At 36.6% G+C, this 27,178-nt stretch overlaps 2 protein-coding genes across 2 annotated transcripts in view; both read left to right on the top strand.

The window, feature by feature from the left end:
• Nucleotides 1–27,178, top strand: part of NECAB1 (N-terminal EF-hand calcium binding protein 1) — a 250,392-nt gene that overhangs the window by 163,454 nt on the left and 59,760 nt on the right. Inside the window, exons 6-7 of the mRNA XM_082601744.1 lie at nucleotides 3,250–3,386; nucleotides 16,210–16,331. Of these exons, the coding sequence (XP_082457870.1) occupies nucleotides 3,250–3,386; nucleotides 16,210–16,331 (259 nt within the window). The remainder of the gene's footprint in view (nucleotides 1–3,249; nucleotides 3,387–16,209; nucleotides 16,332–27,178) is intronic.
• LOC309791963 (small nuclear ribonucleoprotein Sm D2) lies at nucleotides 21,598–22,105 on the top strand. The gene has a single exon (XM_082601179.1). The coding sequence runs from the start codon at nucleotides 21,658–21,660 to the stop codon at nucleotides 22,012–22,014; it is 357 nt and encodes a 118-aa protein (XP_082457305.1). The 5' UTR covers nucleotides 21,598–21,657; the 3' UTR covers nucleotides 22,015–22,105.

Below are 27,178 nucleotides of genomic sequence, written 5' to 3'. Positions count from 1 at the left end.
AAAATGAAATGAGGACAATCTGTTAAAAATAAAGCTGTATTTCTCTTTATTCTAGAGCCCACATGACTGGACAAGCTGAACAGCAGCGTCTACCACCAGCAAGGGCTAGATACAGGAGAAGGCATCTGGTAATTGGGGAGAGGCAAGAGGAGTTTCCAGAGTTCAGACACTCCCTCTGGTGCCTGAATCTCCATGTGATTCCCTGTACCACACGTAGTCTTTAAGCATTTAAGGATCAGCTGTTGTGAGCCAGGCTTTGTTCTGGGTATTCTGGAGACAGAGATGATCAAGACATGTTAGTAAATAACATATTACAATATAAAATGATAAAATTATACCCTAGGTAAGGAAACGTTGTTAGAAGAGCACACAGAGTGAAAGGATGTGTGCCTAATCCTGTGAAAAGAAATAGTCGTTCAAGGGGAGGAAAGGCAATACACAGATGATACCATCAGCTGAGTTTGGAATGATAAATATTAGAAAACAAGCTCTTTTTTCTCCTTATCATCAAGGGCAGCACATAACAGCAAATCTTCATAATTGACTCAAAAACCTAATCCCCCAAAGCCTTAAAGCCACCCACCACTCCTCTCAATGTCGAGGCATCAACATTTCTGTCAAATGTACAGTTTGGGTTGTGCCATCTCTTAATGTTATCTGGAGAGTTACTAGTAAGGATAACAAATTCTCAAGGTAAGATGCAAGTCTCAGCATAACAATTTCTTAATTTGCTATGATAGAAAATGACAGAGTAGCCAGTTGACTGATTTTAACTGTCCTCAAAACTCTGACATCACCACAGTCTTTATATGTAAGACCAAAATAGCAAACACAATCAATTCTCAGTTAACTTATCTTCAAACATTCAAGTGTTGGATGAGTATTTGCTCTGGGCACCGTGGCGCATACAGAAGTGTAGACCTTTGTGTCTCCAAAGCTAAAATCTAATCTCAGTGACCAGAGTGTTTAAATTGGATAACCCAAGAAACAAAATCTCTTTTCTATAGATAGTTCTGACCTGACAAATATTTAACATTTAAATGAGAAAAGAATAAGGCCAATGTAGTGCTGCATAGCTCAATAAATGCATAGTTCCTTCACTTTTACCTGCTGTCCTCAAATAAGTACAATATCATTTGCTTTAGATTAGTGCAGTGTATACTGAGGTGCAAATACAATTGGCATGATCTCTGACTACACAATTACATCTTCTCATCGTCTTAATACATTTTATTTTAAAAATATGCTTTAGCAAAATGGAATTACTGTGGGGAATGGATCAAACACAATTTTTTTCTGTCATCATGTTTCCTTTTCATCTCAAAGGAAAGCTTTACTCAATTTTAAAAAACACATTGATAAATAATTTTTGAAACTTTTATTGCTGCTGAGTGGCAAGCTATTTGATCAAATTAAATATTTTGTATATTTTTTATCTTGAATTAACTCACCAAAAATCCTAATGGCTATTATAGCATGTAATGTTTCATTTTATGGTTAGTTTGTTAGGTGGAGTTTAAAGACATTAAAGTTTTAATTTTTAAATAAGATATGGTGATAAGAAAATCTCCTGTGCTGTTCAACTGCAAAAAAAATGAACTTAGAAAAGAGACTGATGATCAAAACCTTTTATGATTTCAAATTAGGAAAGAAATGAAGTTTTCTACAACATTAGGTTGTTCCGTTAACAGAAAAGAAATAACAAATTAACTTGTATCAGGAGTCCAGAAGCTCAATATTTCCTAATTTAGAATTGATAGAAGTACAGAATATTTTTGAGTTGGAATGTATGCCAGAGTGTTTAGTCTGATTTGTAAGTGAGAAAGCTGAGACCCAGAGAGATTAATTAAATCTTGTTTGCTTAGGTTTGCAAATATGCCCCAAGATTCCCCAGCACGCTGTATTTCCTAGCATTATCTTGTCACCATCATTCCTTTCAGTTTTGTATTTTCAATCATGAAATAATCATTTTGTTTAGGAATGGAGCCAAATAAATCCTTTCCTTGGCTGAACTTTTGTCTATTGTTCCCACCTGAGACTCTAGGAAATCAGGTTTAGCTGGCTGGTCCCATGACCTGAAAAAGTGGTTCTGTCACAGTTTCATTCCATGACAACCTGATTTTATTTTCTGCCTTCGTTCTCTCTGAGACTTTAGAAGACAAGAGTGGGCTTCCCTGGTGGCTCAGTGGTTAAGAATCCACCTGCCAATGCAGGGGACATGGGTTTGAGCCCTAGTCTGGGAAGATCCCACATGCCACGGAGCAATTAAGCCCATGCACCACAACTACTGATCCTGTGCTCTAGAGCCTGCAAGCCACAACTAATGAGCCCATGTGCCACAACTACTGAAGCCCACGTGCCTAGAACCCATGCTCCACAACAAGAGAAGCCACCGCAATGAGAAGTCCATGCACCACAACGAAGAGTAACCCTCACTCGCTACAACTAGAGAAGGCCCGTGTGCAGCAAAAAAGACCCAACGCGGCCAAAAATAAATAAATAAAATAAATAAATTTATAAAATAAAAAAGAAGAAGACAATAGCAACAAGTAGCACCATCCACAATCCACCTGTATACCTAGACTAAGTTTGGCAGGTATAGTGATTATGTTTCTGATGATCTCTGTGTAGACTTGGGGTTGTTTGAGTGAAGGTAATTTTGTGGCTGAGGTGTTGTACTAGAAGTTAGATGCAGCTGAGCTTAGGGTAAGTTTCCTGATGGAGGGATGTAAGCAGATTTAGTAAAGTGTTTAAATATTCCAAGCCTAACATTTTCTGAATTTTGAAATAACAACACATAAGTTCCTTTGGCTTCAGTGTAATACAGATCAAGCATAATAAATACATCAAGAGGGAATTAAGCCAATTGTCAACATGTGAGTACATTTAGCTGGTAAAAGAAAAAAAAAACACCCAGAATTAGTCACGATCCAAACTTTTCTCCAGGTAATTTTCTTCCTTTTCTACAGATGTCTATTCCACAATTTGACTGGGTTTTGTCCTTTTTTATAATCTTGAAGCAGGTGCAATGGGAGATGACATATTCAAGTCATTTCTGCAGCTCTTTTATTCAACTTCTGGCGGGTAGATAGAATTCTGCCCCAACCTCCAGGACCCAACATGTTTTCTCTCCTCTTTGTCTATTTTTCTCAAGGATTAATCTGAGATTGATGGGTACATGGGGAAAAAAACACTCCTGGTTATTTTTTCCTACCATATTTCTTATGGCATTTGTTTTGTCATCCTTAGGACTACCAAGAGGCTTCCAATTTGGAACAATTTGTAACTCGATTTTTATTGAAAGAGACCTTGAATCAACTGCAGTCTCTCCAGAACTCTCTGGAATGTGCCATGGAAATTACTGAGGAGCAAACTCGTCAAGAAAGGCAAGTTAAATGCTTTCATATGATGTCTCTTTAGTGACTCCATGTTTATGAAAGACCAGTTGAAGGGCATCATACTTAAACTAGTAAAAACTAAAAATGAGAATGAATAGATTTAAATGGAATGGCAGGGACCTCCAATGGATACTAGCCTTATATTTGCTTCTAGAAAAGACCATTCTCCTTTTTCTTTTACTATCCATCATTTATTCAACAAACTTTAATTGAGAATTTAATAGATGGAGAAGACTTTACAATCCACTGTGATAATGTAAAGATACATTTTACAAAGTCTCAATTCTTAAGGAGGCTAAAGTCTATTACATAAATAAAATATGAACACTAAAACTATAATGCAAGGTACAAGTGATAAATACCACAGAGAAGGGGAAATATATTGCTAAGAGATTTCAGAAGAGTAAAAGATTTAATATAGATAGACATGAAAAACAGTTTCATGGAATTTCCTGATGACATTTGAGCTAATCTTCTTAATGAGTATACTTGAAAATACAGAAATGATGGGAAAAATCTTACAGGCTCAGTGAATCTAGATATAGCAGGAGCCTTGAGAATTCAATAAGCCTAATTATTTAAGGAAATAGAGAGAAGTGAATGATGGGAAAAACTTTCAAAATTCAATGCCACCAATTGAGAAGATAAGTAGTGGTAATATAGTAGTTATATAAATAATGGCACTAATGCTAAATATAAATTTGAATTAGAAATGTGTAAAGCAGACATCAGAATAATTCCAACCAACAGTTGGTAATTTCTTGAGTTATAATTTTTACCTTGCAAGCCAGAGAAGAGCTTGGCAAAACTCTTGCTTATGCAACAAATTTTTGCATGTACAATGGCTTATCTAACTTCTGCATTTTAAGTTATGGAGAACCACACAGTAAGTTTTTTTGAACAGGCTGATAAGGGACTGCTCAGTAGGCCAATTTTTTAAGACAAATTAATGGGTACATAATTATTAGGACATCTCATAAAAACAGTGGAATTTTTAATTTTATGTTTATAATGTCAAAATGAGTGAGCACCACCAAATTCTAACAAAAAAGCCTGTAATCTCAGATCTAATGAGCTTGTGCAGCTGATGAACATTGATATGCACTCTCCAATGGATCTGCGTGGCATTTCACTAAGTTTATAAAACTTAGTATTTTCTTCACTGTATTGGGTGATTCCATACCAAATGGCAAAGTGTAACGATTAGCTTTAGAGAAGCAACAACCCATCTCCTCAGGTTTGAACAGAGGATAATTGAATATCTTGAAGCACAATGAAATTGATTTCATGTTCCTGATGAGAAAATGAGGCCTGATTTGTTGTCTTTTGTTCAGGTTTTCTTGACATAAAATGGATTGTCCATTTTTAGACTCAATTATTTGCCACCTGAGAAGAGGCTTGAAAAAGGATTCTGTTCCCTTTCTCCACCTGCACTTTGGTTTTTATTTTCTATAGTCACCTTGTACAAACTTGCATTCTACATTCACCACGATAGAGTGAATGCATAATGAAAAACTATTCCTTGTGTTAGGTCACAGGCTAGCCTTGAATACCTGCGACTGCTGCCAACAGCTGCACTGCAGCTGTGTTTAATGAGAAGGAACATAAGATTTTAAGGAAATTAGAAGACACTAGAGAATTTTTATTTCTAGGTTTCTATCTCAAAAACAGCTTAGAAGAATGGAAAATAATACAGGTTTAATATCAGTTTGGGAGAATGCTATTGAATACAATTTGGCTAAGGCACCCAGAGATGCCCAAATCTCACCACAAATCCACAATACTCTTCCCAGGGAGGTTTCTAGAAAAAAATACACAAACAAGCAAATAGAAAACAAAGTTCCACTATGGGTTTGTGTCCATAATATCCAATGTGAAGTCTCTGATTACTCTGACTGAAACATGCGAATTAGGCCCAAGCATACAGGGACTACATCTCTGTTCCCAAGGCTCCATCTTCCTATCAGCTAGCCACCAGAAACCAAAGTGAAGAGAGCCCCAGGGGCCTCATTATTGGAAAAAAGACAGAGAGAAGAAAGATGGCTGTCCTTTTTCTTATGACATCAAATAAGAAACCAGTGAAGAAGCCTCATAGGGAGATAAGACTTGAATTGGATCTTTTGGGTAGATTTAATGGCAGAATGATATCTCCCTGAAGGGAAGGGAGTCCTCATCTACCCTATATTACCCATCTTCTTTCATCTGGCTAACTCATCCTCCTAGTTTGTTTGGTCTCTGTTTGGACAGAACTTTCTCTAGGAAGCTTTCACTGCTCTCAAAACAGAATTTTATACCTACCTCCCACTCTACTACTCCCTTTAGTACCCTCTACTTATACTACTTACAATCTCAGTTTCTTACTATCTCCCCCATTAGACTTTGAGTTTCTAGATGGTAGGGGCTTTTCCTTGTTTCCCTATACCTGGCACAGCTACATGTTAAATATATAAAACTGAATACATCAAAGGGGATTCCAGGTAAAGGGATCCATATAGAAGAGAAGTGGATATGGACCTGGGACAGTGGAAAGACCAACTTACCCAGAATCTAGGGTCAGGATAGGTCTTCAAAGCTAGACAGATGCACTTAGACTTCATGTGATCAGAGATTATCATTGGTGGTTGTAAATAAAGGAGAAATATAGTAAAAAATGAAGTTTAAGGGAAATAGTCTCACAGTAGTATGTAGTAAAGATTTGGGGGAGAGGAGAAGAAGCTCAGAGAGGAGAGGTCAAATAAGTATATCCAAAAATTCATTAGTTTTTTATACCATAAAGGAAGATTCCATGATGCTCTGTGCAGTCAAAAGTTGCAACCCACAGATATCTTTAAAAATTCCACTTTTGTAATAATTTGCTTCCTCTCAGCATCAATATTACTTTAGGGCTTAATATTTGTGAAACCTAAGGATACTATGACTTGCTGAAATATAGAAAAAATTGAGAAATCATCTACTTTAGCTATCAACCCCAAGGAAGAATCACACAGCATCATTCAAACTGCAGTAATGAGTTAGACATGGTGTGTTGAGCAAAATGTCTGTGTGTATTCATGTGAAAATGGCAATTCAGAAAGAAGAGATGCATACAGCTGGAATGTCACAGAGGCGAGATTTTTCAGATGGCGTTCTACAACACTCTTTATATCTGCCCTGGCAAGCTGGCTAAATGGAAGCCACTTTAATCCCATGTCTTTTGAAAGTACCTAATAGATGACAAGAATTATCATTACTTTATACTAAAGTTTTCCTCTAGAGGACCCTTGTCTTCTTATATAAACCTTTCTTCCTCAAACAAACTAGGTTTCTAGGAACACAGTTTAATTATATGTGAATTTCTTTTTTATAATGAAATCTGCAAGTTTGTTCTATTTTCCAAAGTTCTTCTTTATTCAGAAAGACAACTAATTCCTTCTGGCTTGGAAGTTATTTTTCTCCTTTTCATGGCTGTTTATAACAGAAGTAAGGGAAGGATTTAATTTCACATATAGGTGATTATAAAGTTCAGACAACTTAAATTCCCTTAGCTTGAACATAAAGAAGGAATGCTCTAAATCACTTCCTCCTATGTAGTAAAGATTTGGGAGAGAGGAGAAGTTACTAGAAAGTTGATTTTTTTTTTAATATACCATAGGAAAATCTAGAGGGAAGTACAGTTAGATTGGAGAGTAAACATAGAATATTAGTTTTGCTCCCTATCTAAACCCTTCAAAAATGGCATTAAGAGAGTCTGAATAAAAAGGAGTCATAAACACACAAAGATAAGAAGGGTAGAAGAAAAATGATATAAAAGCTTGGAACATGAAAAGAAGGTGAATCTAGCGGTAACTGATTTAGAAGATCTGAGAAAGCTGAAACATAAGCAGGTAGTGTAAAAAGCCAAGATGCAATCCAACTGGTATCAGAAAACCTCAGAAAGCCTCAAGAATTAGCTTCACCATGTTCAACTGATAGTGGGGATGAAAGTGAGGTTGACATATTGTTGAAAGCTCCACCCAATGTTTTATATTGACTGCCTCTCCCCAACCCTTGAGGAAGCCTAGAGGTATACTCTCTGGAGTAGGTGAACAGATTTACACTGGCACAACTGGGTGTCAGAGCACAATACTAAAAAATGAGGCATTAAGCAAAAGTCTCCATACTGAACAATGAGATTTGAAAGCCCCTCAGAATCCTATGTTCCCAGAGGACTGCCAGTTGGGCTTATTCCCTCCAGTTGGGACCTCCTTCTTTTAGCGATCTCACCAGTCTTAGAGAAAAGACTTAAAAGTACTGAGAGTCAGTGTCCTCCAAAGAACAGGCCAAGCCAGGCTACCTTACAATGGAGGCTGCAAGTTGGCAGTCCCCGACATACACATACAGATTCCAATCATTCCTGTGGTTCCTTCTTCTGAGATAGGCAGGGATAACCAGGAGAACAAGTCAAACACAAGAAACAAAACTTGAAACAGAAATATTCAGGGAGCAGAAAACTTCAAAAAGTAAATCATCAATACCCTCAAAAATCTAAGAGAAGATATTGCATTTATGAATTAAGGACAGGATGTTATTTAAAAAAAAAAGAATATTGAAAGTACAGAAAACATTTCTTGGAAATTCTGATTGTAGAAATGAAAACCTATGAGGAAGGTTTGGAGATAAAAGTGTGATGACATTTTCTAGAAATAGAACACAGGAGAGACATTATCAAAGAAATAATTTTCAGAACAAGGACATGAGTTTCCAGGTTGATAGAACAGACTAAGAGCCATTATAATGAATAATAAAAGTCACACGCCAAGGCATGCCATTATGAAATTTCAGAATACTGGAGATGAAGAGAAGTGTCTAAAAACTCCCAGAGAGAAAAGCCCAATTGATAAAGAAAACACTGTATTTTTCAATAATGAGACTAGAAGCTAAATTTCAATCAAGCAACTTCTTCAAAATTTTAACGGAAAAGATTTGCAACCTAAAATTCTTTATTCCATAAAACCACTAATAATGCTGGAGGAAAAATTAAAGTATTTTTATACATGCAGTGTCTCAAGAATTTTGCCTCTCATGGTATTCCATTTCTTATGAAGCAATTAGAGGCATTTTCTCTCAAAAACAAAGGAATAAACTAAGAGAAAAATGAAACCCAGTTTAAAAAAAAAAAAAGAAAGATAAAGGTCAGAGGTGGGGCGGGGAGGGAGAATCCAAAATAGGAGAGAGGCTAAAGGAGTCTTCCGCAGCTGATTATAAATTAGCATTAAATTTTGGGTGGGGAGATTGCATATAACAGAGGGGGGAAAGTTGCTTAATCACATAAGAGATTATTATTTCCTGCTAAAGAGCCTGGTGGTGGGCAGTCTAAGGCAAGTATGGCAGCTCTACAGATTTATCATAGATTTCCTGTCTTTTTCACATCTTCGTACATGACTTTCATTTGCAAGTTTGCCTCATGCCAAAGCTGGTTGTTGGAATTCCAGATACCATGTTCATATTCCAACCAGGAAAGAAGTATAAGGAAAGAATAGGCAGCCTCTCAGCTCAATTCTTCCTTTTAAACAGCCTTCCTGGAAGTTCCTTACATTTCCATGTATATATCTTTGGCCTGAGCTTTTCATATAGGGAATTCGATAGCTAAAGCCTAAAACTGAAAAAGAAAGAGATAGCAAAAATATCACCACAATAAGTCTAGTTACCATTTGTCACCATATTAAGTTATTACAATATTATTGACTATATTCCCCATGCTGTTCATTTCATCCCTGTGACTCATTTATTTTGTAACTGGAAATTAGTAATTCTTAATCTCCCTCACCTATTTCACTCTTCCCATCTCCCCTCCCCTCTGGCAATCAATCACCAGTTTGTTCTCAGTAACTATGACTCTGATTCTGTTTTTGTTATGATTGTTCATTTTGTTTTTGAGATTGCATATATAAGTGAAATCATATGGTCTTTCTCTGACATACTTCACTTAGCATAATTATTTTTTGATGACTGAGGAATAGTCCATTGTGTGTGTGTGCGTGAATATATATATATATAAACACACAAATATATATACATATGTATGTATATATATACACGTATATCATATATGTAAATAAACACACACAGACACAGACACACACATACACACACATATCCATTCATCTACTGGTGGACACTTGGGTTGCCTCCATATCATGGCTATTGTAAAAAAAATATTGCAGTGGACACAGGGGTGCGTATATCTTGTCAACATTTTTTAAAAATTAATTAATTTATTTATATTTTATTTTTGGCTGTGTCACGTCTTCGTTGAGGTGAGTGGGGGCTACTCTTTATTGTGGTGCACGAGCTTCTCATTGTAGTGGCTTCTCTTGCTGTGGAGCATGGGATCCAGGTATGCAGGCTTCAGTAGCTGTGGCTCACGGGCTCAGTAGTTGTGGCTCACAGGCTCTGGAGAGCAGGTTCAGTAATTGTGGTGCATGGGCTTAGTTGCTCCATGGCTTGTGGGATCTTCCTGGGCCAGGGCTTGAACCCACGTCCCCTGCATTGGCAGGCAGATCCTTAACCATTGTGCCACCAGGGAAGTCCCTCTTTTCAACTTTTCAAATTATAGGGTTTTTTTTTCCTTTGGAAAAATATTCAGATGTGGAATTGATAGATCATATGTAGTTCTATTTTTAATTTTTTGAGGAGCATCTATAATGTGTTCCATAGTGTCTGTACCAATTTGCATTCCCACCAGTACTGCACGAGGACCCCCTTTTCTCCACAACATTACTAACAATTGTTTCTGTTGCCCTTTTGATAACAGTCATTCTGAAGGGTGGGAGGTGATATCTCATTGTGATTTTGATTTTCATTCCCCTGATGATTAGTGATGTTGAGCATCTTTTCATATGTCTGCTGGCCATTACTATGTCTTCTTTAAAAAAATGTCTGTTCAGGTCCTCCACGCATTTTTATTGACTTGTTTGTTTTTCTGATGTTGAGGAGTTGTACAAGTTCTTTGTGTATGTTGGATATTAACCCCTTATTAGTTATATCATTTTCAAATATCTTCTCCCATTCAGTAGGCTGCATTTTCATTTTGTTGATAGTTTCCTTCACTGCAAAAGTTATTTAGTTTGATGCAATCCCATTTGTTTATTTTTGGTTTTGTTTCCCTTGCTGAGGATACAGGTATGAAAAATATTGCTAAGACTGATGTGAAAGAACTTACTGCCTATGTTTTCTTCTAGGAGTTTTATAGTTTTGGGTCTTGCATTTAAGTCTTTAAACGATTTTGATTTTTATTTTTGGTATATGGTGTTATAAAGTAGTCCAGTTTGATTCTTTTGCATGTAGCTGTTTTCCCAACATTTATTGAAGAAGCTGTCTTTTCCCCCATTGTATATTCTTGCCTCCTTTGTCCTAGGTTAATTAATCATGTAAGGGTGAGTTTATTTCTACCTCTCTATTCTGCTCCATTGATCTAACTGTCTGTTTTTGTGCCAGTACAATATTGTTTTGATTACCATAGCTTTGTACTACATTTTGAATTCAGAGAGCATGACACCTCCAACTTTGTGATTTCTCAAGATCGTTTAGGTTACTTGGGGTCTTTTGTGTTTAAATACAAATTTTAGAATTATTTATTCTAGCTCTGAGGAAAATACCATTTTTATTTTGATAGAGATTGCACTGAGTTTTTATATTTCCTTGGGTATTATGGTCATTGTAACAATATTAATTCTTCCAATCATTGAGCACAGTATGTCTTTTCATTTGTGTTATCTTCAGTTCATCAATATCTTACAGTTTTCTGACTGTAGTACTTTTACCTCTTTGGTTAGATTTATTCCTAGAAATTTTAATCTTTTTGATACAATTGTAATAAATGGGCTTGTTTTCTAAATTTCACTTTCTGATAGCTTGTTGTTAGTATATAGAAACATTGTTAGTGTATAGATTTCTATATATTATTTTTTTATCCTGCAAATTTACTAAGTTCATTTATTAGTTCTAGTAGGTTTTCTGGTGGCATCTTTAGGATTTTCTATATATAGTGTCATGTCATCTGCAGTGAAAATTTTCCTTTTTCCTTTACAATTTGGATTCCCTTTCTTTCTTTCTTTCTTTCTTTTTTTTTTTTTTTTTTTTTTTTTTGTCTGATTGCTTTGGCTAGGTTTTCCAATACTATATTGAATAGAAGTCGTGAGAGTGGGCATCCTTGTCTTGATCTTAGAGGAAATACTCTCAGCTTCTCACCATTAAGTATGATGTTAGCTGTGGGTTGTCGTATATGGCCTTACTTTGTTGAGGAATATTCTCTTTATATCAACTTTCTGGAGAGTTTTTATCATAAATGGATGTTGAATTTTGTTAAAAGACTTTTCTGCATCAATGAGATGATTATATGAATTTTATTCTTCAATTTCTTAATGTAGTGTATCACATAGATTGCTTTGATATTGAATTATCCTTGCATACCTGGGATAAATACCACTTGATCATGGTGTATAAGTCTTTTGTTGAATTTAGTTTGCTAATAGATTTTGAAGGATTTTTGCATCTATGTTCATCAGTGATATTAGCCTGTAATTTTCTTATTTCAAGGTGTCTTTGGCTGGTTTTGGTATCATGGTGATGCTGGCTTCATAGAATGAGTTCAGAAACTTAACTTCCTCTGCAAATCTTTAGAATAGTTTGAGAAGGATTGGTGTTGGTTCTTCTTTAAGTGTTTGCTAGAATTCACCTGTGAAGCCATGTGGTCCTAGACTTTTGTTATTTGGGAGGGTTTTTTGTTTTTGATTGCTGATTTAACTTTATTACTGGTAATTGGTCTGTTTATATTTTCTATTTTTTCCTTGGGAGATTGTATGTTTCTAGGAATTTGTCCATTTCTTTTAGGTTTCCCAATTTGTTGGCAAGTATTTGTTCTAGTAATCTCTTAATGGTCCTTTGTATTTCAGATGTCAGTTGTAGCTTCCCCCCCTTTTTTTTCTTCTGATTTTATTGGTTTTATTGATTTGGGCCTTCCCTTTTTTTCTTGATGAGTCTGAATTAAGGTTTATCAATTTTGTTTATCTTTTCAAAGAACCAGCTCTTACAAGTTCCCTAGTATTATTGTATTACTGTCAATTTCTCCCTTTATGTTTGTTAATATTTGCTGTATGTATTTAATTGCTCCTATGTTGGGTGTATATACATTTACATTTGCTATATCTTTTTATTTAATTGATTCTTTTATCATTATGTAATGTCCTTCTTTGTCTCTTTTTTACAATCTTTTTTAAAGTCTATTTTGTCTGATGTAAGTACTGCTAACCCAACTATCTTTTCATTTCCATTTGCATGGAATACTTTTGCCATCCCTTCACTTTCAGCATCTGTATCTTTAGATATGAAGTGAGTCTCTTGTAGACTCATATACAGGTCTTGTTTTTGTTTTAGTCCATTAAGCTACTCTCTGTGTTTTCATTAGGGGATTTAGTTCATTTACATTTAAAGTAATTATTGATAGATATGTATTTATTGCCATTTTGTCAATTGTTTGGGGGTTTTGTACAGTTCTTTTTAGTAACTTAACTCTTTCGCTATTTTCCCTTTTGATTTGATGACTATTTTAATGTTATGTTTGGATTCCTTTCTTTTTGTGTGTGCATCTCTACTATAGATTTTTGGTTTGTAGTTCCCATGGCATTTATATATAACAACCTATATATATCCATGATTATTTAAACGTGCTGATCTCTTAAGTTGAAACACATTCTAACAACAATGTAGTTTTACTCCCCCTGACACATTTAATGTTTTTGACTTCATATTTTATATCCTTTTCTTTTGTAAATCTCTTAACTACTTATTGTGGTTATAAATGATTTTACTACTTTTGTCTTTTAACCTTCTTACTAGCTTTATAAGTGGTTGATCTACCACCTTTACTGCATATTTTCCTTTACCAATGAGATTTTCTTTTCATAATTTTCATATTTCTAGTTGTGGTCTTTTCTTTTTCCCTTAGAAAAATCCCTTTAACATTTACTGTAAAGCTAGATTAGTGATGCTGAACTCTTAGGTTTTGCTTGTCTGTAAAACTCTTTATCTCTCCTTCAAATATGACTAATAGCATTGCCGGATAGAGACTTCTTGATTGTAAGTTTTTTCTTTCATCACTTTAAATGTATCTTACCACTTGCTTGTGGCCTGAAAATTTTCTGCTGAAAAGTCAGCTGATAGTCTTATGGGAGTTCCCTTGTGCATAACTAGTTGCTTTTCTCTGGCTGCTTTTAAAATTCTCTTTTTATCTATAACCTTTTGCCATTTAAATTACAGTTTGTCTTGGTGTGGATCTCTTTGAGCTCATTTTGTTTGGTATCCTCTATTCTTACTAGACCTGGATGTCTGTTGTTTTTCACAGATTATGGAAGTTTTTAGCCTTTATTTATTCAAGTAAGTTTTCGTCCTCTGTTTCTCTTTTCCTTCTGGGCCCTCTGTAATGGTAATGTTAGTCAGCTTGATGTTGTCCCAGAGGTCTCTTATTTTCATTTTCTAAAATTATTTTTCCTTTTTTCTGTTCAGTCTGGGTGATTTCCACTACTCTGTCTTCCAGGCACTGATCCATTCCTCCTGTATCATCCACTCTACTCTTGATTCCTTCTGTGTATTTCTATTTCAGTTATTGTATTCTTCAGCTGTGTTTAGTTTTTTTATCTAACTGAAATTTCTCACCGTGTTCATCCATTCTTCTCCTGAGTTTCTTGAGCCTCTTTATGATTATTAGCTTGAACTCTTTATTGGGTAGTTTGCTTATCTCCACTTTGCTTAGTTCTTCTTCTGGGGTCTTATCTTGTTCTTTCGTTTGGAATATATTCCTCTGTCACCTCATTTTGCCAAATTCTTTGTTTTATTTCTATGTATTAGGTAGGTCAGTTATGTTTCCTGATCTTGAGGAAGTGGACTTCTATAGGAGACATCATATTGGGCCTGGCAAAACACTTCCCTCTGTTCACCAGAGATATATACTCTAGGTATACCCACTATGTGGGCTGCATGAGCCCTTCTGTTATGGTGGGACCAATTACTATGGGTGTACTGGCAGGTAGGGCTTTTCTCTGTCCCAGTTGGCTACTAGGTCCAGCTTCGTAGTAGCTGATGGGTAGTCCCAGGTCCCAGTGTGGCTAGCTGCATGGTCTGGGGAGTCCCAGGGCTGGTGCCAGTCCACTGTGGGGCAGCATTGTATTTCAGGACAGATAGCTGTGGGGTCCAAGGTACCTGGGACTGGGACAGGCCAGGTCCTGGGGCAGATGGTGGGCAGAGCTGGGTCTCTGGTGGCTGGCTGCTAGGTTTGTGGCTCCCAGGATGGATGCCAATTTGCTAAAGTACAGGTAAACCCCCAGCACTAACATGAGAGAGGGAGGACTCCAAAATAGTGCTTGCCATCACCAGTGTCCTTGTGGTAGAGCAAGTTCTTAAAAAAGGTTGCTACCACTCTCTGTGCCCGCAGGGAGAGTTGCAGTTACCTCCTGCCTCTCTGGGAAGCTCTCCAAGATCAGCTGGAGAGCTTGGGTCTGACCCAGGATTCTTTTAAATTACTCTTTCACTGTGGATCTCAGATTGTGTGAGATTTTGTTTGTGCCCTTTAAGACTGGAGTCTCTGTTGTCTACAGCCCTCCAGCTCTCCTGTATGCAAGCCCCACTGGCCTTCAAAGCCAGATGTTCTGGGGGCTCATCTTTCCAGTAAAGAACTCCAGGCTTGGGAACTCAATGTGGTAGTTGGACCCCTCGTTTCTTGAGAAGAACCTCTGCAATTGTGGTTTTCTTTCTCTTTGTGGGTTGCCTACCCAGGGGTGTGGATCTTGACTATATTGCATCTCCATTTGTCCTACCCATCTCATTGTGGTTCCTTTAGTGGTGGAAAATCTTTTCTTGTAGTCTTCAGATTGTTGCTGTCAATAGTGGCTCTGTAAATTGTTGTAAGTTTGTTGTGCCCATGGGAGGAGGGGAGCTCAGTATCTCCCTATTTTATCATCTTGGTCACACCTCCCCAAGAGATAGTATTGTTATATATAGATAAACGCAAATAAACACTTGTTGAAAAGTGTTGTCCTTGTGTAAGGAGAATGAGGGCACAATATGGTGAAGGGGAGAACCTGTTTGTAGAAATAAGTTTATAGAATTATTTGACTTTTTAACTATATGGATATTTAGCTTTGATTTAAACAGTTAAGTTAAAAACTGAATAAAAGGGGAAAAAAAACCTCCATAGGTGTTCTCAACCTAAACAAAATACCATGGAAGCATACAAATAAACATTCGTTCCATTGATAATTTAGGCAATAAAGGAAAGTAGTTTTTCTTAAATTACAAATCAAGGTATGTTTTTTTTTACTCAAACTTTTAAATTACAAGAATTTAAAAAGTCCAATGTCTTTTCTTTTTTTTCTGCTTAATAATGTTAAAAATAATTTATTGAAGTATAGTTGATTTACAATGTTGTGTTGGTTTCAGGTGTACAGCAAAGTGATTCGGTTTTTTATATATATATATATATATATATATATATATATATATATATATTTCTTTCTTTCTCAGATTCTTTTCCTTTATAGGTTATTACAAAAGATTGAGTTTAGCGAGAGGAGGTGAGCTCAAGGTCCTTCTACTCTGCCATGTTCCCCTCTCTTTTCCTTAATTTCACTTATAATGCCACATTAGCAGGTATCTCTAGATGATGTCGCCAAGCCAGTTCTCATAAATTTTCATTTCACTATGCTAGAAAATCTTTGTGACGGATCTTTGAAGATCTGTTCCTTGAGGTAAAAGACTGAAGCCCTGACACTGAGGTTAAATATTGTCTTTGTTGTTCAAGACAAGGGCCAATCAAACCAGAAGTCCTGTCGATTCAATGGCCTGGAAAACGATCAAGCCGTCGAGTCCAGAGACACAACAGCTTCTCCCCCAACAGCCCTCAGTTTAATGTCTGTGGCACAGGTAATGAAGCTTTGTCATTTTTCTTGAAGTTGAATCAATTGTATCTTCATATTGACTTATTTAAAAAGGACAAAAAGGCAGCTAAAATAATAATAATGGAATGCTTTTCTTACACCAAACAAGTGTGTCTGAAACCAAAGTGGTAAAGAGTCTAAGATACTAAGAACTAGGGTGGTGATCCTAATCATCAGTTCTATCAGAATCTTAGCAGTTGTGCTTCGGCAGTACACAGAGACATGTTGGGTAGGGAAGAAAGTGACTCAGTTACCTAATATGTGAAGGACTTAAGACCTATAGAAATCATCATCATCTCCAAGCAAAAGAGGTGCCCTTTAGTCTGCACCCTAATCCCAGATCCCCAAGCCTGGTTAAACATACTCTAAATTCATTTTAGGAAAAGGTTATTGTTTCCTTTCATAACAGGACTAAAGTTATAGTGGCTTTTGAAGTGCATAATGTAGTATATGATTTATGAGACTGAGGCCTTAATAATATTCATTAAGTCATCATATTTTAACTATGTAATTTATATTAATTACTTTAAAATCAGTTTGAAATATGAAAACTTATGTTGTTAAGTAGAGTAATTTTATAAAGTATGAATATATATGCATATGTATGTATATATGTATCTGTATGTACCTGCACATATCACTTGAACATGTCATTTTAACATAAGTGAATATGTAAATATCTACCATTTCAGAAAATCAGTGTATATATATAACCTGTATTTACACAGATTGTACTTGAAAGATTTCAAAGTGCTTTCTTGAACATTGTCTTATTTTATCCTAACACCTTATAAGATAGATGTTAGTATCTCCATCTCCCCAGAAAGTAAAGCTATTTGTCTAGGGGTAATAGATTATTAGTCATTTTTTTACAGTGAAACAACCTCAAAATCTCAATGATTACAACTGGAAATATTTGGTTCTTTTCTCTCATGGGTCTATGTTTGACTGTGATTTGAGTGATCTCAGCTGGATGTGGCTCCAGCCTGTAGGTTGGATTCAGCTCTACTCCTCATGTAGCTTCTTAGGATCAGGGACTACTTGGGGCAATATCTTCTCCTGGTCAGTATCAAAAGTACAGGAAAAATCATGAAGCTCATTTAGAACCACTGTAGGAGTGGCCACGATGGTGGAATAGGAAGACCCTGAGCTCACCTTCTCCCATGGTCACATCAGAATTACAATTATTTACAGAGCAACTATTGATGAGAAAGACAAGAAGACTAGCAGAAAAGATATTCTGCAACTAGATACATTGAAAAGGAATCAGAACAAGATGGGTAGGAGGGGCAGAGAAGTGGTATGGTCAAGATCCATATACCTAAGAGGGTGACCCACAAATGAAAGGATAATTACAATCACAGAGCTCACTCTCCACAAGTGAGCAAGGGGTTCAAGCCCCACATCAGGGTCTACAGCTTGGGGTTCTGCACCAGGCAATAAAACCCCCAGATATTTGACTTTGAAGGCCAGGAGGATTCACCTTGGGGAGAGCCAGAAGGCTGTGGGATATAAAGACTCCACTCTTAAAATGTGCGCAAGAATTCTCACATGCTCTGGGATACAGGTAAGAAGTAGTGACTTGAAAAGAGAATGGGTCAGACCTACTTGCTGATCTTGGAGAGCTTCCTGGAGAGGCAGGAAGCAACTGTAACTCATCCTGGGGACATAAACACTGGTGGCAGCTATTTTGGGGAGCTCATTCTACCACAAGGACACTGATGCTGGAAGGCATCATTTTGGAATCCTTCTAGCTAATTAGTGCTGAGGCCTGTCCTTGCCCACCAGCTTATGAGCACTAGTACTAAGATGCCTCAAGACAAGCAGCTAGTCAGGTGGGGACACAGGCTCACCCACCAGCAAGCTGGCTGACTTAAGAATCCCTGAGTCCACAGCAACTCCAGGACACAACCCTACTCACCAGAGGGCTCAGGACCTGGCCACACCCACCAAAGCACTGGCACTAGCCCCAAGAAACCACAGGGCCCCACAGTCTGCCATCGGGACCCAACCTCATCCACAGTGGGTTGACACCAAATCTGGGAACCACCCCCCACCAGGGGTCTGCAGCCAGAGACCCTGAGACACAGTTCTACTGACCAATGGGCTGGCACTAGCCTTAGGACTAGCCTCACCCACCATTGAGCAGGCACCAGTCCCAGGATCCCCTGGGACTTAGACCCACCCACCAACAGGCCTACATATCAACAGGTCTAGTACCCTCAGGACCCAGCATTCAGAGACCCTGGAACTCGAGTCTACCCACCAGTGAGTAAGCATTAGGATTGGTATGCTCAAGGCCTCAGTGCAGCCCACTAGTAAGCTGACTCCAACCCTTTAGACCTCAGCTCTGAGACCAGCTTGAACCCCTCAGCCAGCTGCCCTGGGATCCAACCTCACTCACGAGCAGGCTGACACCAGCTTTGGGACATCCTGGACCTTGCAGCAAGCCATGTCTGGAACTTGCCTCATACACGAGTAAGGCAAGACTAGATCTGGCACCTGTGGCCCTACAGCCACCCAACCCAGCACCAAGATCCACCTGCCACTCGTCCAGCACTAGCTTCAAGAATCCCAGGACACTGCGGTCAGCCATGTCATGACCAGCCCTCGCCCACAAGTAGTTAGCCCAAGGCAAGACCTGGCAATCAACCATACAGGGGCTAGCCACACCTACCAGACCAGCCACAGTAGTCAGTCAGCCAAAATGGAAGGACCCACACAACATAAATAGGGGGCACCCCTAAAGTATGTAGCTCTGGTGACCATAGAGGAGTGCACCACAGGTACACATAGGACATATCTTACAAAAGGACACCTATCCAAAGTCAGGAAATATAACAAACCTACCAAATAGTTAGAAATAAAAAGAGCAAATTGGGCAAAATGAGGTGATAGAGGAATTAGTCCCAAATGAAGGAACAAGATAAAACTCCAGAAGAAGAACTAAGTGAAGTGGAGGTTAGTGATGTATCTGATAAAGAGTTCAAGTTAATTATCATAAAGATGTTCAAAGAACCTGAGAGAAGAGTTTAGATAAACAGAGGGAAATGTCAGAAGTTTTTAACAAAGAGATAGAAAATATAAAGAACCAAACAGACATGAAGTATAAAAAACTGAAATAAAAAATGCACTAGAAGGAATCAACAATAAATTGGATACTACAGAAGAACAAATCAGCAAGCTGGAAGACAGAGTAGTGAAATCACTCAAGCTAAATGGAAGAAAGGGAAAAAAAGAAATAAAACTCTTTATGAGACCACTGGGACTACATCAAGTGTACTAACATTTGCATTATAGGGGTCCCAGAAGAGAATAGAGAGAGAGAATGAGGCAGAGAACATAATTGAAGACAGTACTGAAGCCTTCCCTAATTTGGGAAAGGAAACAGTAATTCAGGTCCAGAAATGACAGAAAGTTCCAAACAGGTTCAACCCAAAGTGACACACTGAGAAGCATTATTATAAAATGGCAAAAATTAAAGATGAACAGACAATATTAAAAGCAGCAAGGGAAAAGTGACAAATTACATAAAAGGGAACTCCCGTAGGCTATCAGCTTGCTTATCAGCAGAAACTCTGCAGGCCAGGAAGAGTGGCATGATATATTTAAAGTGATGAAAGGGGAAAACCTGTAAACAAGAATACTCTATACAGCAAAGCTTTCATTCAGATTTGAAGAAGAGATAAAAAGTTTTACAGACAAGAAAAAGCTAAAACACAGCATCATCACCAAGCCAGCTTCACAAGAAATGTTAAAGGGAATTTTCTAAGCAGAAAAGAAAAAGCCACAACTAGAAATATGAAAATTATGAAAGGAAAAATCTCAGTAGTAAAGGGAAATATATAGTAAGATAATAAATCAACCACATATAAAGCTAGTAGGAAGGTTAATGGATAAAAGTAGTAAAATCATCTATATCCACAATAGTTAGGGGATATAAAAAACAAAAATGTGAAATATGATGTCAAAAACATTAAATGCAAGTGTGGGAGTGAAAATGCAGAGTTGTTAAAATGGGTTTGAACTTAAAAGATTAACAACTTTTAATAGTCGTGGATATATTATATATATCCATGACTATTTAAAGTCACCGATATGTATATATCAATATACCAGTGTGTGTATATATATATATATATATATATATATATACACATATATATATGTATATATATATATACATATATATATGTATATATATAAAACTCATGGTAACCACAAACCAAAAATCTATAATAGACGCACACACACAAAAAAGAGAAGGGAATACAACCATAACATTAAAGATCAAATCACAAGGGAAATAATCAAATCATAAGGGAAGGGAGCAAAATAAAAAAGAAGTAAGAAAAAAAAAGAACTTTAAAAATCCCAAAACAATTGACAAAATGGCAATAAGTACACACCGATTGATAATCTCTTTAAATATCAATAACTAAGTGCTCCAGTCAAAAGACATAGAATGGCTGCTTGGAAACCAAAACAAGATCCATATGTATGCTGACTATAAGAGACTCACTTCAGATCTAAAGACACAGACAGACTGAAAATGAGGGGATGGAAAAAAGATATTCGATGCAAAAGAAAATGCAAAAAACCTAGGGTAGCAATACTTATATTAGACAAAGTATGCTTCAAAACAAGACTGTAAAAAGAGAAAAAGGACATTACATAATGATCAAGGGATCAATCCCAGAAGAAGATATAACAAAAGTAAATATATATAAACCCAATGTAGGACACCTAAATATGTAAAGCAAATACTAACAGACATAAAGGGAGAAATTGATGATAACACAATAATACTAGGGGATGATTTAAACACCCTATTTACATCAATGGACAGATTATCCAAACAGAAAATCAATAAGGAAACACTGACCTTAAACAACACCTTAGACAAGACAGATTTAACAGATGTATATATGGGACATTCCACCCAAAAGCAGCAGATTACACATTCTTTTCAAGGGCACATGGAACATTCTCCAGGATACATCACATGTTACGCCACAACATAAGTCTCAGTAAATTTAGGAAGACTGAAATAATATTAAGCAACTTTTCAAACACAATGTTATGAGACTAGAAATCAAGAAAAAAAAGTGCAAATAAACACAAACACATGGAGGCTAAAGAATATGCCTATAAAAAACCAATGGGTTGCTGGAAAAATCAAAGAAGAAATCAAAAAATAAATGGAGACAAATTAAAATGGAAACACAATGATCAAAAATCTATGGGGAAAGGCTGAAGCAATGCGGAGGAGACGGTAGCTACTCGAGAGTGCGGCCACCACCATCGCCAACATGAGCCTCCTCAACAAGCCCAAGAGTGAGATGACCCCGGAGGAGCTGCAGAAGCGGGAGGAGGAGGAGTTTAACACAGGGCCACTCTCCGTGCTCACCCAGTCGGTCAAGAACAACACCCAAGTGCTTATCAACTGCCGCAACAACAAGAAGCTCCTGGGCCGTGTGAAGGCCTTTGACAGGCACTGCAACATGGTGCTGGAGAACGTGAAGGAGATGTGGACTGAAGTCCCCAAGAGTGGCAAGGGCAAGAAGAAGTCCAAGCCAGTCAACAAGGACCGCTACATCTCAAAAATGTTCCTGCGCGGGGACTCGGTCATCGTGGTCCTGCGGAACCCGCTTATCGCCGGCAAGTAGGGGCCTCCTCCCTGCCGTCAGAACTTGCCCCCTCGTTTTGCGAAGACCTGCCCTTTGTGCTGGGAATAAAGTCGTGTGTTTTTTCTAAAAAAAAAAAAAAAAAAAAAAAATCTATGGGATGCAGCAGCAGCAGTTCTAAGAGGAAGTTTATAGCAATACAAGCTTACCAGAGGGAACAAGAAAAATCTCACATAAATAACCTTACCTTACACCTAAAGGAACTAGGAAAGGAAGAAAAGACAAAACCTGAATTTAGTAGAAGGAAAGAAATCATAAAGATCAGAGAGGAAATAAACAAAACTGAGACTTAAAAACAGTAAAAAAAAAAACAAAAAAAACAAAAAACAAACAAAAAAAAAAAACAATGAAAGCAAGAGCTGGTTCTTTGAAAAGATAAACAAAATTGATAAACCTTTAGCCAGACTCATCAAGGAAAAAAGAGAGGGCCCAAATCATTCAAATCAGAAATAAAGCAGAAGTTATAACCAAAACCAGAGAAATACAAAGGATCATAAGAGGTTACCATGAACAGTTATATGTCAATAAAATGGACGATGTAGAAGAAATGAACATATTCAGAAGAAACAGAAAATATGAACAGACCAAATACCAGTAATGAAATTGAGACAGTAATAAAACAACCCCAAACAAACAAAAGTCCAGGACCAGTTATCCTCACAGATGAATTCTACCAAATATTTAGAAAAGTTACTACCTATCCTTCTCAAGATATTCCAAAAAATTGCAGAGGAAAGGACACTTCCAAATTCATTCTATGAGGCCAGCATCACCCTAATACCAAAATCTGAAAAGATATCACACACAAAAAGAAAATTTCCGGCCAATATGAACATAAATGTAAAAATCCTCAATAAAATGTTAGCAAACAAATTGAGCAATACATGAAAGGAATCATGAGCCATGATCAGGTAATATTTACCCCAGAGATGCAAGGATTCTTCAATATCTGCAAAACAATCTATGTCATACATTATATTAAGAAACTGAAGAATAAAATTCATATAATCATCTCAATAACTGCAGAAAATTTTTTGACAAAATTCAAGATCCATTTATGATAAAAACTCTCCAGAAAGTGTGTATAGAAGGAACATTTATCAACCAAACAAAGGCCATATATGACAACCCACATCATACTCAAAACAAAAGCCATATATGACAACCCACATCATACTCAATGGGGAGAAGCTGAAAGCATTTCTTCTAATATCAGGAACAAGACAAGGATGTCCACTCTCACGACTTCTATTTAACATAGTATTGGAAGTCCTAGTCATAGAAATCAAACGAAAAAAAGAAATAAAAGGAATACATATTGAATAGGAAGAAGTACAACTGTCAATATTTGAAGATGATATGACACTATACATAGGAAATCATAAAGACACCACCAAAAAGCTACCAGAACTCAACAATGAATTTGGTAAGATTTCAGGTTACAAAACCAATATACAGAAATCTGTTGCATTTCTATACACTAAAAACATAGTATCAGAATAGAAATTATGAAAACAATTCCCTTTATGGTTCCATCAAAAAGTGTAAAATACCTAGGAATAAATCTAACTAAGGAGGTACAAGACCTATACTTTGAAAACTGATGAAAATAATTGAAGATGAGACAAACAGATGGATAGACATTTCTCCAAAAGAGATATACAGATTGTCAACAAACACATGATAGGATGCTCAACATCACTAATCATTGGATAAATGCAACTCAAAACCACAGTGAGGTATCACCTCACACCAGTCAGAATGTCCATCATCAAAAATCTACAAACAATCAATGCTGGAGAGGGTGTGGAGAAGAGGGAACCCTCTTGCACTGTTGGTGGGAATGTAAATTGATAAAGCCACTATGGAGAACCGTATGGAGGTTCCTTAACAAACTAAAAATAGAACTACCATACGACCCTGCAATCCCACTACTGTGTATATACCCTGAGAAAACCATAATTCAAAAAGAGTCATGTATCACAATGTTCACTGCAGGACTCTTTACAATAACCAGGACATGGAAGCAACCTAAGTGTCCACTGACAGATGAATGGATAAAGAAGATGTGGCACATATATACAATGGAATATTACTCAGCCATAAAAAGAAGCGAAATTGAGTGATTTGTAGTGAGGTGGATGGACCTAAAGTCTGTCATACAGAGTGAAGTATGTCAGAAAGAGAAAAAAAAACATATGATAGCACATATATATGGAATCTAAAGAAAAAATTGGTTCTGAAGAACCTAAGTGCAGGACAGGAATAAAGACACAGACATAGAGAATGGACTTGAGGACACGGGGAGGGGGAAGTATAAGCTGGGATGAAGTGAGAGAGTGGCATGGACATACATACACTACCAAATGTAAAATAGATAGCTAGTGGGAAGTAGCCACATAGCACAGGGAGATCAGCTCGGTGCTTTGTGACCACCTAGAGGGGTGGGATAGGGAGGGTGGGAGGGAGACACAAGAGGGAGGAGAAGGAGGAGATATGGGGATATAGAATATGTATAGCTGATTCACTTTGTTATAAAGCAGAAACTAACACATCATTGTAAAGAAATTATACTTCTATAAAGAAGTTTAAAAAATGAAAGATATAGAATGTTTGTGGATTAGAAGAATTAATATTGTTAAGATGACCATATTACCCAAGGTCATCTACAGACTCAGTGAAACCCCTATCAAAATATCAGTGACATTTTTCACAGAGCTAGAGCAAATAATTCTAAAAGGGCAAGGAAACACAAAAGACCCCAAATAGCCAAACCATCTTGAGAAAGAAGAACAAAGCCAGAGGTATCACACTCCCTGATTTCAAAGTATGCTACAAATCTACAGTAATCAAAACAGTATGGTACTGGCACAAACCCACACACATAGATTAATGGAACAGAATAGAGAGCCCAGAAATGAACCCACACTTTTATGGGCAAATAATATTGCCTACGACAAAATATGCAAGAGTATACAATGGGGAAAATACAGCTTCTTCAATAAATGGTGCTGGGAAAACTGAACAGTTACATGCAAAAGTATTAAACTGGACTATTCTCTCACACCATGCACAAAAATAAATTTAAAGTGGATTAAAAACTTAAATGGAAGACCTGAAACCATGAGACTTCTGGAGGAAAACACTGGCTGTGTACTCTTTGACATTAGTCTTAATAATTATCTCTCCTCAGGTAAGGGAAACAAAAGCAAATATAAACAAATGGGACTACATCAAACTAAAACTCTTTTGCACTGTGATGAAAGTTATCAACAAAATCAGAAGTCCATCTACTGACTGGGAGAAAATATTTGCAAATGATGTATCTGATAACAGGTTAAGTGTGCAAAATATACAAAGAACTCATAAAACTCAACATCAAAAAAACCACAAAAAAAAAACAAAACAAAGAAAAAAAACCAAATAACCAGATTGAAAAATAGGCAAAAGCCCTGAATAGACATTTTTCCAAAGACGGCATACACGTAAAAAGATGTTCAACATCACTAATCATCAGGGAAATGTAAATCAAAACTGTAATGAGATATCACCTCACACCTTTCAGAATGGCTATTGTCAAAAAAAAACTACAAATAACAAATGTTGGCAAGGATGTGGAGAAGAGGGAACTCTAGTGCACCATTAGTGGAAATGTAAATTGGTGCAGCCACTAGGGAAAACAGTATGGAGTTTCTTCAAAAAACTAAAAATAAAACTACCAAATGATCCAACAATTTCACTTCTGGGATTATGTCTGAAGAAAATGAAAACACTACTTCAAAAAGGTACATTCAATATTCATAGAAGCATTATTTACAATAGCCAAGATATGGAAGCAAACTAAGTGTCCATCAACAGATGAATGGATAAAGAAAATGTGATATATATATATATATATATATATATATATATATATATATATATATATATATATATATATATATATATCCATACACACGCACATATGTATGTATACAATGGAATATGACTCAGCCATAAAAAAGAATGAAATATTGCCATTTGCAACAACATGGATGGACCTGGAGTGAAATAAGTCAGAAAGAGAAAGACAAATACTGAATATTATCATTTGTATGTGGAATATAAAAAATTAAACAAGAGATATATGTTTATGTATAGCTGATTCACTCTGTTATACAGCAGAAACTAACACACCATTTAAAAGCAATTATAATCCAATAAAGATAATGTAAAAAATTAAACCATAGATTGTTCTTTCCATTTTAGTCATTTAGAAAACAGTATTAAGCCCAAAATATCCTTCTATGGGACTTTGTTGTGATAGCTGCCTTAAATTATTTTAGGAGCAACCTAGAATGGAAAGATGTTAACTACTTTGCAAATTAAAATATAAACATAAACTTTGTTTACATATTTATAATATTTTATTGTAAAAGCACTCATTTTTAGCAGCCACTTCTTTGTGGCAATGCTACTGCTTCTTTTTGCATCATAATTTATTTGGTGGGGTTTGAGAGGAGCTTCACTGAAGACGGCAGGTGGAGAAGTGAATTCTAATGTGAAATACTACCCCCTTAAAATTTAGATCTTATCTTCCTAATATCCAAAGCTAAAACAAGGCTTTATAGTCTTAAATTCAATCACATTCTCCTATCAGGAAATATTAAAAAGTATTACTTCAGCAAATGTCTGTGAAAATATTTTGAGCAAGCTGCCATAAGGATACACAAGGATCCCAGGATGTTTGTGCAGGGGCTCACACCACAACTTACTCCTTCTTGCCTTTGCATAATAACATATATAACAGCAACAATAATAGCAGCAGAACTTACATAATGTTTAACCTGCTGTTAGATAGAGATGTGTATGTATACATACACATATTAAAAATACTACATACATAGTACCTGTATGTTTGTGTGTGTATATATATATATCTACACATATGTATGTATGCATATGTGTATATATACACAATCCTCACAGTGAAGCTTGTGGTATTATTATGCCCATTTAAAAATAAGAAAAGTGAGACCAGAGATGTTAAGTAATTTGACCAAAATCAGCAGTCTCCAGAGTTTGTACTCTTAACTGCTATGCCATGACCATAGTGTCCACTCAGGTTAGTCCCTAAGGAAGGAGATACCAGCTACCTTGCTCTTAT

This window comes from Mesoplodon mirus (genome assembly GCF_964341445.2).
Source record: "Mesoplodon mirus genome assembly, chromosome: 16".
Lineage (NCBI taxonomy): Eukaryota > Metazoa > Chordata > Mammalia > Artiodactyla > Ziphiidae > Mesoplodon > Mesoplodon mirus.
The sequence above is the reverse complement of the archived record's forward strand: the minus strand, read 5'-3'. Positions and strand labels throughout refer to the sequence as shown.